The sequence below is a fragment of the Bufo gargarizans genome, chromosome 6 (genome assembly GCF_014858855.1).
Source record: "Bufo gargarizans isolate SCDJY-AF-19 chromosome 6, ASM1485885v1, whole genome shotgun sequence".
NCBI classification, from domain to species: Eukaryota; Metazoa; Chordata; class Amphibia; order Anura; family Bufonidae; genus Bufo; species Bufo gargarizans.
In genome coordinates this window covers 374,474,723-374,489,820 of record NC_058085.1, presented here as the reverse complement: position 1 = coordinate 374,489,820, position 15,098 = coordinate 374,474,723, and the positions used below count along the sequence as shown (strand labels likewise).

General features: G+C 42.8%; 1 protein-coding gene across 2 annotated transcripts in view; it reads left to right on the top strand.

The window, feature by feature from the left end:
* PDCD4 (programmed cell death 4) overlaps nucleotides 1-6,242 on the top strand; it is a 30,894-nt gene extending 24,652 nt beyond the window's left edge. For both annotated transcript variants that reach the window (XM_044298091.1, XM_044298090.1), the window contains exons 7-12: nucleotides 1,469-1,566; nucleotides 2,164-2,278; nucleotides 3,246-3,353; nucleotides 3,429-3,539; nucleotides 3,659-3,798; nucleotides 5,568-6,242. In XM_044298091.1, coding sequence (XP_044154026.1) covers nucleotides 1,469-1,566; nucleotides 2,164-2,278; nucleotides 3,246-3,353; nucleotides 3,429-3,539; nucleotides 3,659-3,798; nucleotides 5,568-5,628 — 633 coding nt within the window. In that variant the 3' untranslated portion in view covers nucleotides 5,629-6,242. The remainder of the gene's footprint in view (nucleotides 1-1,468; nucleotides 1,567-2,163; nucleotides 2,279-3,245; nucleotides 3,354-3,428; nucleotides 3,540-3,658; nucleotides 3,799-5,567) is intronic.
* Nucleotides 6,243-15,098: the final 8,856 nt, after the last annotated feature.

Sequence of the window (15,098 nt, the reverse complement as noted above, 5' to 3'; positions counted from 1 at the left end):
TTACAGGGGCAGGCTTTACAGGGGCAGGTTATTGGGAACGAGTGTCTGTACTAACATTAGGTTCCAATAATCAGCCCAACAATTGTACAGTGTAAATCCTTCTTTAGAAAGATACCGTCTTTTTAAAAAAAAAAAAAGCATCTAACATTTTCATCAGTACAATCATTGTACGTAGGCTGCCATAAAATGTAAATGTCAGGTGAACATCATTTACTGTTGCGCATAGCAGGAGTTTAGCAGACACTTAAGGTGGATTTACACGAGTAGTTAATTAGGCAGATTATCAGGAACGAATGTTCCTGCAAGTGCTCGTTCCAACAATCTTCCAAGGTGCAGCAGATTACCTGATGAACGAGCGTTTCGCTCCTTCATTGCGTTAAACTCATTCTTGCAGGCACCTAAATTATAGTTTCTGGGCAGCAGATGGTGCTGTCTAAACAGAGATCTGCTACCCAGGAACAATCCATCTGTATGAGGACAAGGGATCGCAATAGCAACCGCACATCCTCATACTGTGGAGGTGATTGCTGCATGTACATACTGCTCTTCACCTCAACTGAGCGAGCAGCCGACTGTCGGTAAGGAACACTTCTTCCTTCCTGATAATCTGCTGCTCATCTGGTTGTGTAAACGCACTTTTAGTTGTGTGCAAAGATGTAATATTTGTATTATTATTATTTTTGGACATTTTGATCTAATTGTTAAAGCCCACAAGTAATAAAAAGGTGAACTTGCTCAGATGGGACCCTACACTGCACAATGTACCTGTAAATAGGATACTTACTTCTTTTGTGGTCCTAGACCCACAAAATGAACTTGGGGTCCTTCTACACTGGCATATATGCTACCCACTAATGAATACCAAATTATTAATAAACATGCTTGTTTATCCACATGGGTTTGCTTATTCTCGACATCACATCCCATTTTCATGGACAAACAAGCATTTTTATTCTGGGCAGCGTGGGGTGGGCGCAAATAGAGACAGTCACCACCCACAAATGTGCAGTGTTTCTAACCATGAATTTTTTTTGCTTTTTTTTTATTTATTTTTTTTATTTTATTTTTTTAGACTAGGCAACTATGAGGGCAGTGGTGATTGTAAAAAAAGGGGAAAAAAATATGTCCCTGTAATTTCAAAATCATCTGATATATTAGCTGTTGTAATCTATGGGGGTCCCAGATCTACTAAAACAAATGACCTGTCTTTGTGCAATGGTGGTTAGTCTTGGGTTACATGGCGACATTGGCTGCGACACACTGTCAAAGAGAGCAGAGTATAGCACTGCCTGCAGCTGAACAAAATGAGGTGGGCAATGGCAGACTCCAAGCTGTATGTAATCCCACTTTTCGTGTTTCTTATTACATGGATAATATGATTTTCACTCCTTCATAATACTTTGTAGAGAAATCTGGTAAAATGGCATGTTTTGTATGTGAGTAATAATTCTTATCTCTGTCTTTGCAGCTGGTCGGTCAGTTTATTGCTAGAGCAGTTGGAGATGGTATCCTGAGCAAGACTTATATGGAGGCTTATAAAGGCACAGTGGACTGTGATTATGCTCGGTACATTATAAATATTATATCGTCAAGGCTAGGACTGTTAGTGCTGGTTCAGTGGCCATTCCAAATTGCATTTCCTTATTAAAAAGTGTGTTTGTATTTAAAGGGGTTGTCTGGACATAACCCCTCCTTCACCCCTCTGCCTGGGTGAAGAGGGGGATATGTCCGGGTTCAACTCTGAACCTTGACAACCCCTTTAACAGCTTGTATATAGATTTATTTGCGTCAAATATAGGCCGTGTCTTAAGGTCTGTACAGGATAAATGATGTCTGTACAAGGTGACTCCACCAGCAGAATAGTGAGTGCAGCTCTGGAGTGTAATATAGGATGTAACTCAGGATCAGTACAGAATAAGTAATGTATGTACACAGTGACTGCACCAGAAGAATAGTGAGTGCAGCTCTGGAGTATAATACAGGATGTAACTCCGGATCAGTACAGGATAAGTAATGTAATGTATGTACACAGTGACTGCACCAGCAGAATAGTGAGTGCAGCTCTGGAGTATAATATAGGATGTAACTTAGGATCAGTACAGGATAAGTAATGTAATGTATGTACACACTGGAGTATAATATTTTTTTTTCCTTTCTCTATAGAGAAGCATTGAAGCGGGCAGCGGTTCTCCTAAGCATGACTAGAGTTGGAAAAAGAATTGACAGTGTCTGGGGCACAGGAGGCGGCCAGCAGCCAGTTAAAAAATTGGTGAAAGAGGTAAATATTTTGCTTTTTTTACTTCAGGTATTAATAGTTGATCATAAAGTAAGGCTACTTTCAGATCTACGGCCGCTATGCCGGCAGGCTGTTCCGGCCGGATTCAACTGCAATGCCTGCCCGCCCCATTAAGTATAATAGGGCACGGACGGAGATCTGGCAAATTTTTGCCAGATCAGGCGGCCGGATCTCTGTGCTGCAGATGTGAAAGTAGCCTAAGAGGTAAATTTGATTAATCATGGACAAGTGCAGTCAGTCAGTGGTTCGTAAAATATCGCGCGGGTCTAACCAGACTCCCATCATTCTTAAAAACCAAGTGTTTCTTACCTCACTTCCTGAGGAGAGCGAGCATGTGCTTTATCTGTGCATTGAAATGAATGGAAGTGGCTTAAACCTCTTCAAGCACTCATCTGTCTGTCACTCCCATTTATTTAGCTGGGGCTAAATCCAAGTCCGTTCCTGAAGAACAATGTAGGTTCCAGCAGTTGGATCCCTATGGTCAATGCTTCCTGTAATTTCAAAATCCTCTGACATATTCGGTGTAGTCCATGGGGGTCCCAGTTCCAATAAAACGGATAACCTGTCTTTGGCTGCGACACACTGTCAAAGAGAGCAGCATAGCCCTGCCTGCAGCTGAACAAAATGAGGGGGGCAATGGCAGAAGCTGTATGTAATCCCACTTTATCTGCGCATTGAAATAAATTGAAGTGGCTCAAACCTTGTAAAGTGCTCATCGGTCTATGTCACTTCTATCTATTTATCTGGGGGAAAATCCAAGCCCGTTCCTGAAGAACAGTGTAGGTTCCAGCAGTTGGATCCCTATGGTCAGTGGTTTATGGTGTAGATTATGGACAAGACAGAGAACATCATGCTGCGAAAGAGCAGGCGGCATCACAGTGGAGTGATATCTGTGTAACATAGCTCAATATATTGAGTTGTCTGTATCATTCTGTTTTCTCCCTATCAGATTGATATGCTGCTAAAGGAGTATTTGCTATCTGAGGATGTGTTAGAAGCTGAACGCTGTCTTCAGGAGCTGGAAGTACCTCATTTTCACCACGAGCTTGTGTATGAGGTAAGCCACTTCTCTACAGTGTGTACTAATCCACTTTACAGCATGCACCATTTATTTATATCTACCCATACACAGGCAATACTGATGGTTCTGGAAGCAAGCGGGGAGAACACTTACAGGATGATGCTGAATTTATTGGAATCCCTGTGGAAATCAGCAGTCATCACCTTGGACCAAATGAAAAGGGTAAGACTGCCCTCTGCTGGTGGGAGGCGGAGTCTGCAGTGAGTGCTGGGAATTTGCATGAAAGTGTATATTCAAATGCGAACAGTAGTTTGCCTTTATTGTTCTGCTTGTTTTTATAGGGCTACGATAGAATTTACCAAGAAATTCCAGATATTAATTTGGATGTACCCCATGCATACTCTGTTCTGGAGCGTTTTGTGGAAGACTGCTTCAAAGCTGGGATAATTTCTAAACAAATACGGGACCAATGTCCATCAAGGTGACTATGTCTCTTTAATGACTTATTTCCAAATAAATGCATTATCTGAACTACTTGCCAAATAGTAGAAGGCAATCTAGCAGGGCCAACTAGTGCCATTAGGAAGTGTGGTTTTAAAGCCCAATCTGATAGTTGCAGCATTGAGGAGCAACATGGCCAAATGGAGGAAGAGGCAGCCGTGGGAACCATGACACTTGGATTGGGAACAATGAGCAAGGGCCCTATTAGATTGTGCTTATTATTACACAGGGCAATGCAAAGTGAATGGTGGAAGATCCATTGCTACCATAATTGTTGTGGTCGCCCTGAGGGGGGAGAACGACCACAACATTTACGGTAGCAATGGATCCTCCACCATTCACTTTGCATTGGCCATTCAGTTCTAGCGATTATCGGCAGCACATGCCTGGTTACATGGGGAGATGTGCTGCTGATAATGTTGTGTCTTTCATTTTGAATGAAAGATGCAAATCAGTCGACAAACAAGCGCGTACTCGTTTATTAGCTGATCAGCAGCACAATTATTCCCATGAACGCTTGTTCCAGAAACTGTCCTTAAATCTGTGTCTTTGAAGTGAATGAATAATTATTTGCCGGTTTAAGTGTTTTCAGGCGTCCTCGCGCACTGTTAGTTTGTCTTCTGCTTGTAAAGATTTGGTTAAACGTTAATCTCTTCATGTAGGGGCATGCAAGAGGAATTAAGGCAAACAGTGCAGATGTAGAGCATACATTTATGGGGCTTCTAGCTTGTTAATCTATATAATGACTGAGGGGCGCTACTGCCCTGCATGGGGGAGATGGCAGTAGCCAGGCAAAACCTGAACATACCTTTTTGGTTCTACAGAAAAAATGTTTTTTAGTAAAGTGTGAAATAATAAAAAAAAATCTAAGAAACTTGTACTGTAGATTCTGACTCTAAATGATAGCCCATGACCGCCATGGTCCATGTCTAAATGTCTTTCCTTCAAGATATTCCATCATCACCTGTGAGTGGTATTAAAAAGTAAAAGTAATCGCTGTAGCCATGAAGCGTCCGAGTGGTGTAAAGTACAGCACCACTAGACTCTGGAGCACTGGAGACGTCTTCTGTGCAGTGACCAATCGCACTTCTCTGTCTGGTGAATGCCAGGAGAACGTTACCTGCCTGACTGCATTGTGCCAGTTGTACAGTTTGGTGGAGGAGGGATAATGCTATGGGGGTGTCTGCAGTAAGAGACAGCGTCCTGCTCTGCCTCCAGTATGCAGTACAACCGTATTATATCCTGTGGCGCTGGGCATGGGAGTCTGAGACAGAGCAGCACGGACCATGGCGGCTCTGGGCTGCCATTTAGAATCAGAATTTAGCTATTTTCAAAAACTATCAATGTGCACACCCCTGAACTATAATGGTTTTTGTTTGTCACTAGAGGTGAGCATTGAAGGTGTTGTCCAGATTATTAATGTTTGATCTATCCTCATGACACCCGGCACTTTTTTACTGGTCAGTGATTTTGTTGTAACTCCAGAAGCAGGCTCCCGAATTACACAGTTCCATCCATTGTGTAGGGGACGGAGCAGGTAACTGCAGCACTGAATTAATTGGGAGTAGCTTTGCAGTTACTAGACAGTGGATGGAGCTGTGTAGCTCTGTCTCTACTGCCAAATAGCTAACCCCTGCCTGAGGATAGGCCATCAATTTCAAAATCCTGGACAACCCCTTTTTAAGAGGATGGACAAAAAAAAGCATAGCATTGAAATGTAACTGCTTTCTCTTTTTCTTCCCATCACAGAGGAAGAAAACGATTTGTGAGTGAAGGAGATGGCGGTCGTCTGAAATTCGAGAGCTATTAGGGGACAAGGGGCGCAATGGCCGGGCACAGTTAATGTTTATAATCTCTCTATACATTGTTCTGGGTACAAAGCCTTTCTATGATAGTTTTCTAAATAAAACTGTTTCAGAAGTTCATAAATTGGGGGAGATAGATGTACAGAGACGAGTGGTGAAACGTCATCTATGTCTGGAAGTGCCATTTGTTTTCAGTTTCCTCTTGTGTTCTGTAATCACATGTAACAGCCGCTCATGGTAAATCTGAAGACTTGTTATCGCAGGGGGCGGCGCCCTGTGACCCTTTGTTTGCTGCTGCTACTGCTGCTCTTCATACACATTTTGCTTTGGTAGTTGAAAGGGAGAAATGACTTGTTCTGAATAATTTATCCACTTGTGCCAGGGGGGATAGTTTGCTTTATTTTTTTTTTTTAAGCAAATAGGTTGGTTAATGGGGGGATATTTTTATTCACCTTTCCAGAGAAAAACTAACATTTTGACATGAAAACGTACAGTAAATGGTGGCTGGAACATCTATTTTTCTACAAAAATTAATAACTGGACATACAAGCTAAGTTCTGCTAGAACCTGTGTATATACAAATGTGTGCAAAACTAAATAAATATGTTTAGTGACGCAACAAAATGCTGAGCTGTGGTCTGTGAAAGGATCACTTTAGTGCCTGGTAGTGGTTGACTGGTTCTGATGACTGAAAAAACAAAACGGAGCATTAGGCCATCTGCACACAAGTGCAGGTGAGCGCACATAAGAAAGTGTTTCTGCATCAAAATCTACATGTCTAATTGCAGATTTGATGCGGTTTTGCCGCAGATCTCGCCCTTCTATTGAAAAGGGAGAAATCCGCAGCTAAAACTGCAAACATAATTGAAATGTTATTTAATTTGGCAGGTCAATTTATGAGATCTCGCTTTGCTGGCACTGAAACATACTTTAGTTTTTCTGAACAGGAATCCACACATATTCCGCAACGTGTGCAGGTGGCCTTAGTGCCAACCTGGATCTGCTGCTTCCTGCTCGATGATTGACCCCCGTTGTACCGCATTGTGCTTAAAATTGTGTGTTCTAATAACCAGGGGATCTGCTTGGTCATAGTTTGACTTACCTAGTTATAACATACTAAAGTTAAGGAACTTGCCTTGTAAGGTACAAAGCTAGAGCAATCAACATCTACTGTATGTAAATAAGCAATCCATGTCTAAGCCCAAGTAGCAGGGATCGTATAAATCATCAGTCGACTACAAAACCTATAGATCCGTTTAAGTCTACAGCAGAAGCTCCTAAAGTTTGTTACCATTTGCCAGATAGAATACGTGTAGCAAGGGATTAAGTGAAATACGCTTTGAGGCTATAATCAGGAGCTATAGGACATTAGGCCTCAGGGGAGGTGACTAATATGCCCCACTAAGGTAGTGGCTGGGTACGACCTACTTGTTTATGGAGGGAACTTCCTGTAGTCCTTCCAGGGCCCCAGGTTATTAAGAAGCGTTTGCGAGTATGAGTTTCGCAGTGGGCCAACTGTTCAAATCGATATAGTTGGTCCACTCTCTCCACTCAATCATCTACCGATGGGGGTTTGGTGTTTTTCCAAAAATATGGAATCAATAGGCGAGTAAATGTAATAAGCATTGTTGGCAGGTGATTTTTGGCAGGGACAAAGGTTCCAATAGGACACCATAGCATAACTAGCTTGGGATCTAACACCAAGTTAGTAGAGCAAATTTGGTTAAGGCGTTTACCCACTTCTTACCAGAAAGGGCGGATCAGTGGACAAAACCACCAAAGATGGGAGAGAGAGAGAGACAATATCTGAGTTACATCTCCAACATTGTGCTGGAATCTCAGGGTGGATTTTGTTTAGGAACTGGGGTGTTCTATACCATCTGGTCAAGAGCTTGTATGAGTTCTCCTGGATATTAATGCACCTAGTGAAACCATGGGAATGGGCCAGTATAAATGCTTTCTCAGGGTCTGAGAGAGAGACATTAAGCTTGTTCTCCCAGAAAAGCATAATTTGTGAGGTACACAAGAAAGGAGTGATTTATAAATCAGTGATAACCCATGCGGGAGGGGGGGTTGAGCTTTTCAAGTAAGGTCTCTAGCCAGGTCGCAGGTCCCTTCGGGGGATCAGGAAGAGTGAGGTTCTTGATGTCTCGCTTAAAATCTAAAATATGTAAAAAGGGAGCTTTTTTGAGCTTTGGAAGGGACAGTATATTGTTCCAGTCAAGACTGCCATCAATACACAAAACATCTTTCAAGGACAAGCCTTTAAGCCATGCCCAAATACCAGAGGGAGTTGAAACTGGAGAGTGAATATGAGATTGAATTAGAGTTAAGGGAGTGTTTGGAAGGGGGAATTTCAGAGCTCGCGATTTAAACATCTCAGACCAAACACACAGAGCCCCTTTCAGGGTCACCAGGTTTGAGGGAGAGCTTGCGTAAGGTCTGATACCCCACAGTGCTAAGGCTTCTTCACCTGAAAGGAGAGAGGTTTCAAGCTCTGCACATAGGTTTTGGGGGGTAGCACATACAAGGGACAGGCATCTATTTGCGTCGCTTTGTAATAAAGGCGAATGTCTGGTAGGCCGAAGCCACCAAAACGTCTTTCTCTAGTCAAGGTAAGATATGCTATTCTAGCTGGTTTACCTCCCCATAAAAAGGACGAGAAGAGCCTACGCGTTTCAGTGAAGAACCTCTGTGGTAACCAAATTGGGAGGACCTGTAGGAGGTATAAGAGTTTGGATACTACATACGTTTTAAGGAAGTTTTTCTTTCCTAACCAGGATATAAAAGGAAGTTTGAGCAAAGTAAGTTGAGCGGATTTTGTGGAGGAGAGTGGCGTAATTAAGAGAGTATAGGTTTTTAGGGTTTGGAGGGATACGGACTCCCAAGTATGTGAGGCTTTCGGATGCCCAGGAGAATGGGGTGAGGGCCTTTAACTTAGTTACTAGGTTAGGGGGGCATGTGATATTCATGGCCACCGATTTGGTGTAATTTATTTCAAAGTTTGAAATGTCACCAAATTCTGAGAAAATGGTGAGCAGCTTTGGGAAGGAGTCAGTGGGATTTGTCGTGAGGATTAGCAGGTCGTCTGCAAAGGCAGCCGTGGTGTGGGTTTGCTGGTTGGGTGTTATACCTAGAAGGGTCTCCATCACAATAACGAAGAGAGCCGGTGAAAGGGGGCAACCCTGTCGGGTCCCATTACCTATTTGGAACGGGGCTGACAGGGTACCGTTAATTTTTATTCTTGCTGAAGAGGAAGAATAAAGAGCAAAGATTGCCTGAACGAACTGTGATGGGAAGCCAAAGCCCGACAGGGCGGCCGACATAAAATGCCACCTCACCCTGTCAAAGGCCTTCTCTGCGTCGGTGCTCAGCAGAGCCAGGGGAGTACGAGAGGCACGGGCCCAGGATATCAAACGAAGAAGTCGGATCGTGTTTTCCTTGCCCTGCCTCCCCGCGACGAACCCCACCTGCTCACGATTAATTAAGTCAGGTACAACGTTCTGCAGTCTCTGGGCCAACACCTTCGCCCACCACTTAACATCAGTGTTGAGCAAGGATATCGGCCGATAACTACTACATGATAGGGGATCCTTGCCCTCCTTATGTATAATGGTGACGTGGGCCTCTAAGGATTGTGGTAGCAAAAGGCCACCCCCTCATTAGGTATTCACATAGTCCCCTGAAGTGCGATATTAGGATGTCTCGGAAGGTCTTATAGTATTGGATCGTGAATCCATCTGGGCCTGGACTTTTCCCAGAGGGGATAGAGCCAAGCACTTTAGCCAATTCCTCTTCCGTTACTGGTGATAATAAGTGTGATGAATGCTCCACAGACAGTGCAGGCAGCTTCAGAGAACTAAGGAATCGAGTCGTGGCCGACTGGAGTGTCTGTGGGTGGGGAAAATAGGCGGGGGGTATATTATATAGATTATCATAAAAGTTTCAGAATTCCCTAGCAATGTCCGACGTAAACTTAAGAAGGCTACCTTTGGAATCTTTTATCCCATGAATATAGGCATCTGCATATTGTTTCTTAATCAGAGCAGACATCCGCTTATTGCCCTTATCCCCGTGCGCATAAGTTTTAAATTTGGCTCTAAAGAGAAGCTTTGCTGACTTAACGTTTAAAAGGTTCCTAAGTTCAGTCCGTAGGGTGGCTAAGTCTAGTGCATTGTTTTTAGCAAGAGACTGCTTATGAACTACTTCCAATGAAGAAATCTTAGATAGTAAGCTGGTGATCTCCATTAAACGCTTCTTTTTTATCGCAGAGCCTAGTGCTATGAGCTCGCCCCGGATTCGGGATTTATGAGCTTCCCAGGTTATAGCTGGTGAGGTTTGATCAGGTTTATTGATCTGAAAATATTCTTGAAGGCTAGAGGAGATACGCGCTATGGCGTCAGGGTTGGCTATCAGGGTCTCATTCAGTCTCCAGTTCCACTCCCTCTTTGGCAGGTCATGGATGAAAAAATTTAAATAAATAGGGCATTGTCGGATAAAGTTAAATGTTGCCTATAGTGGCCTCTGTCACTAAAGATAAGTGTGTGGTGGGGAAGAACCACCTCTACACGTAGGATTCAGGGTCCTCCATGCATCTGAGACACCAAGCTCCCGGAGTTGAAGTCGTAGACGACCTAGAAGCTTCTGGGAAATATGCAACCTTCTAGAGGAGGAGTCTAGAACAGGTTCTAAGGGGAGATTAAAATCACTGCCAATGATAACAATCCCTTGTTTCACATCAGCCAATGTCTTTAAGGTCCGAACGAGCCATTGAACAGGTTGCTTGTTAGGGGCGTATAGGTTTGCAAGAGTTACTTGCGAGCCGGCAATTGTGCCCTTCACAAATAAGAATCTGCCTTCCGGGTCAGCAATGACATCAGCGCAGCAAAACGGTGTATGCTTTCTGATGGCAATGCTGACGCCCCTGCTGGCCACAGAGTGAGTGGCATGGATCCACTGTGAAAATCTGCGTGGTGGAAAATTCGGGATCTTGCCTGTTTTGAGGTGGGTTTCTTGGAGAAAGGCAATAGATACCTTCTCCTTGTATAAAAGTGAGATTATTTGGGAGCGTTTCCTAGGCTCATTTAGACCACGGACATTGAAGGATGACACTATGATATCAGACATGATGCAAAATTAACAAAGACAATAGTAGCGTATGTTCCTTTGCTTGCGATAGATCTGGATGGGAACATGGGGAAACACCATAAACAGAGAACAAACAATCGCAATAGATAAGAGGAAAGCTCCAACGAGCTCTAGCTGAGTTCAGTAGAGAAAACATTTGCAGATGAACTCACTGGAGTTGGGCCTCGTGGAGCCTCCGAGGGTCTAATGGAGACCATCGGGAAATATAATAAAGGTATTAATACCAACAAGGGAGCTGACCAAGCCCCATAATTAACAGGGAACATTAAAGTGAAAACCAGTGCAAACTCTGTTCGCATGGGAAAAGCGGCATCAGTCGCATCAGCTGCCAGGAATTCAGATGCGGTGGTGTGGGGATAGGCGCCCCTTGGTCAGCCGGCATCCATGATAGAATCTTTATGGGTGCTATTCCCAATTGCACCTATGCTGCTGCTAGAACTTGTGGGGTTCTGACGATGATGTGCTTCCCATTCTTTATGATCGCTGAAAGCCTCTTTGTATAGAGCAGAAGGAGCTGAGCCGATATATAGTTTTGTGGTAAAAGATTCAATAAAGCCTGTAATATTTATACATTTACGGTATATCTCTGCTATTTCCACTTCCCGTGAAGAGCTGTTGGTACAGGGGGAGGTATCAACTGATAGCATTGTGTATATAAGTGTGCATACAGAGAGAGCTGTCAGTCACTGATAACCCATCCTCCCTGTACCAATAGCTCTTCATAGGAAGTGGAAAAAGCTAAGATATAAATGTATAAATTACAGTTTTGCTGAATCTTTTCCCACAATACTATATATCGATCAGCTCAGCTTCTCCTGCTCTAAAATATGGTGCTTTAATATTGCATTTCATTTTGTGATGACGGGTACTCTTTAATACCCACAATATATGCAAAATGTCGCATAACAGCTATTTTAAAAATGGTAATAATAAAAATAGTATTTAGTGGCAGGTGATAGTTCAAAAATTGCTAAAAATAGAACTAATAACCTTTCTAATATTGAGATTTTAGCTATAAAAGAACTGCAATGGAACCTAGGAATCGCTGTTTGCCCCGCTGATGAGTGGCACGATCGTGATACTTAACATCTAATCTATTTCAATACTTCAATACAAATTTCTTCATCTTTCTGTCAGAAACATCCCGTCATAAGACACCACAGAAATAATACAGCTGGAAGGTCAACCCAATTGGATTATGGCTACTTTGAATGTTGGCTCGCTCTATCCAATTATAGAGCATGATCATGGAGTACAAATAATTGAAAAGATAGTAAGTCAAAAAGGAGATCTGGAAGAGGCTCAGTTCCAGTTTCTTTTGGAAGGTATACAGTCTAGACTAGTTACAAATAAAAGGTACCACCATGGGCACCAAGTTCACCCCCAGCTATGCACATGAGAGCAGGAGGCCATATTCCCTATGCTGTCGAAGGGTCAGGTGCTCATACAAAAAAATAATACCAATGGATTAAATTTACACCCAAAAAAATGTTTTATATATTTATTTTCCATTATTCCCTTTGAATGGCCTCCTACCTCCCTTACCCAAGGACTGCCCCACTGGAGAGAAAAAATAAATAAAAATGTAATAAGAAGGCATTAGTTAGGATCTGTCATGTTCGGGTGTGGGAGGGAAACACCACACCAAAATAGGAGGGAAAGGGGGTGAGGCAATGAGGCCTGGAAACTAGGGAAAGGAGATGGACACCTCCTAGTAAGGGTCAATTCACGCGTCCGCAAGTGGATCCGCATCCGTTCCGCAATATTAGTAACGGGTGCGGACCCATTCATTGTCAATGGGGCAGGAATGAATGTGGAGAGCACACTGTGCTCTCCGCATCCGCATTTCCGGAGCGCGGCCCTGCACTTCCAGGCTTCGGCCCCGAATTTCCATGCCGTGGCTCCGCCAAAAAATAGAACATGTCTTATTCTTGTCCACAATTGCGGACAAGAATAGGCAGTTCTATGGGGGGTGCCAGCCGGGTGTATTGCGGATCCGCAATACACCAAGAACGTGTGAATGGAGCCTTAAACCCTAATCAAAGTCCCGACTAACTACCAGTATGAACAGACCCCAGAGGTAGGTGAGTTCATACACAGGAATACCTAGTGTCCTAACTCGCCCTATAGGACCCTGGTACTAATGTCAGAACTGAGACAACCTGTTCCTCTAAAAGGAAGGACGAACAGGAGTCTCCCGCCTTAATACAAATTACAGGGAAAAGCAACACACAAAATAACCCAAACAAAATACAAAAGGGAAAGAAAAGACGTACTTCAAGTGGCTATTGCAGCACCAGGAACTCAGCCGAGATCCACACACCAGCTATCCACAACTCCAACTGAAGCTATAAACTGCATAGCATAGTGGGAGAAACGACAATAAATAGAGGAGGTTAAATGACCATAATAGCCACACCTGGGGAAAGAAGGTGCGGCGAGCTCCAGAAACAACACAGACGTCATATGCATATGATCCCAACGGAAAACATGTCAGATCAAACCATGTGTTGCCATACTCACCGATCTCCTGCCAACTGTCGCGGGAACGTCTGTGACAGGATCCCAATCAGACCAGACATTTGCTCCATTTATTGTGGTGTTTCAAATTGGCGTATAATACATTTCTCATATCCTTTTGACTTTGTATGTTAAGTTTTCCCACTTTGATATAAATGGCAGTTCAGTCGACATCCAAATTCTGGCAATAACCAGTCTCGCTAAGAACAACACTTTTGTGAGAAACTCCTTTTTTAGCTCTTAAGATTTTCAAACTATTTAAATGAATAGTAAAGGGGACTTGCATTTTTAGATTATCTTCTATCTTTTTTATACAATAAATGCCAAAATTGGCTCACTTTTAGACGGGACCAAAAAAGATGGACAAAATCCGCCATATTCACCTACACCTATGGCATACTGACAAATGTCTGAATCCCATTTTTCAATTAAGATTGTGAAATTGTGACCCCAATCTGTGAATAACTTTAAATTGGACCAAAACATGATTACATACACTACTTAAATAATTAGAGATCATATCCCCCACTTTCCTTATATAAATCAGAGACCTTGTGTATTCAAGCCTTTTGGACACAAAATAATAATAATTTATATACCTATGCACTACTACCTCTATTACCCTCAACATTTAAAAAAAATCAACACATTAATTTAACTGAATATCAAAAAGTGCTTTGTTATTCGAACTTTCAAACGCGGAATGTACACTACTAACCAAAAGTTAGGGATATTTGGCATGTGGGTAAAATTTCATCATGAACCTAAAATGCCCTCTGACCTTTACAGGTGCATTTAATGTGACCTTCTTTAAACGTTTGAATGCACATGTACAACAGTTCGGTGTTTTTAGTACTTTTGCACAACTTGCTGTACTCTAACCAGGAGCTTAACTGCAAAATTCACAACAGGTGTTTGACTCATCGCCCAATAAGTTGCCTGGTTTATTTAGAATTGGTATTAAACAGTTCTCCTCATCATGCTGTTCACATTTTGACATCATGAGACCAAGACGACACCTAACAATTGATCAACAGTACCTTGACATTGTGAGGCTTCAAACAGACTGTTCTCAGACAGAAGTGGCCATTGAGCTTAGAGTGTCAGCAGGTTGTATCAGAGATACAGAGAGACTGGAAGGCCTCTTTCACAAGGGCGTCATGTTTTTGGCCCGGATAAGATGCGGGTGCGTCGTGGGAAAATGTGCGATTTTTCCGTGCGAGTGCAAAACATTTTAATACGTTTTGCACGCGCGTGAGAAAAATCTGCATGTTTAGGTTAGGTGTTGTGTAGATTGTATTATTTTCCCTTATAAGAAAATAATAGCATTCTTAAAACAGAATGCATAGTACAATAGGGCTGGAGGGGTTAAAAAAAATTTTTAACTCACAATAATCCATTTGTTCGCGCAGCCCAGCTTTTCATCTGTGAGGAAAAGGACCTGTGGTGACGTCACTGCGCTCATCACATGGTCACTGCGCTCATCACATGGTCCATCACATGATCCAGCACCATGAAGACAGAAGAGAAGCCGGGCTGCGCGAACAAGTGGATTAAGGTGAGTTAAATTATTTTTTTAACCCCTGAAGCCCTATTGTACTATGCATTCTGTTTTAAGAATGCTATTATTTTCCCTTATAACCATGTTATAAGGGAAAAAAATAATGATCGGGTCCCCATCTCGATCGTCTCCTAGCAACCGTGCGTGAAAATCGCACCGCATCCACGCTTGCGGATGCTTGCGATTTTCACGCAGCCCCATTCACTTTGATGGGTCCTGCGTTGCGTGAAAAACGCACAAAATAGT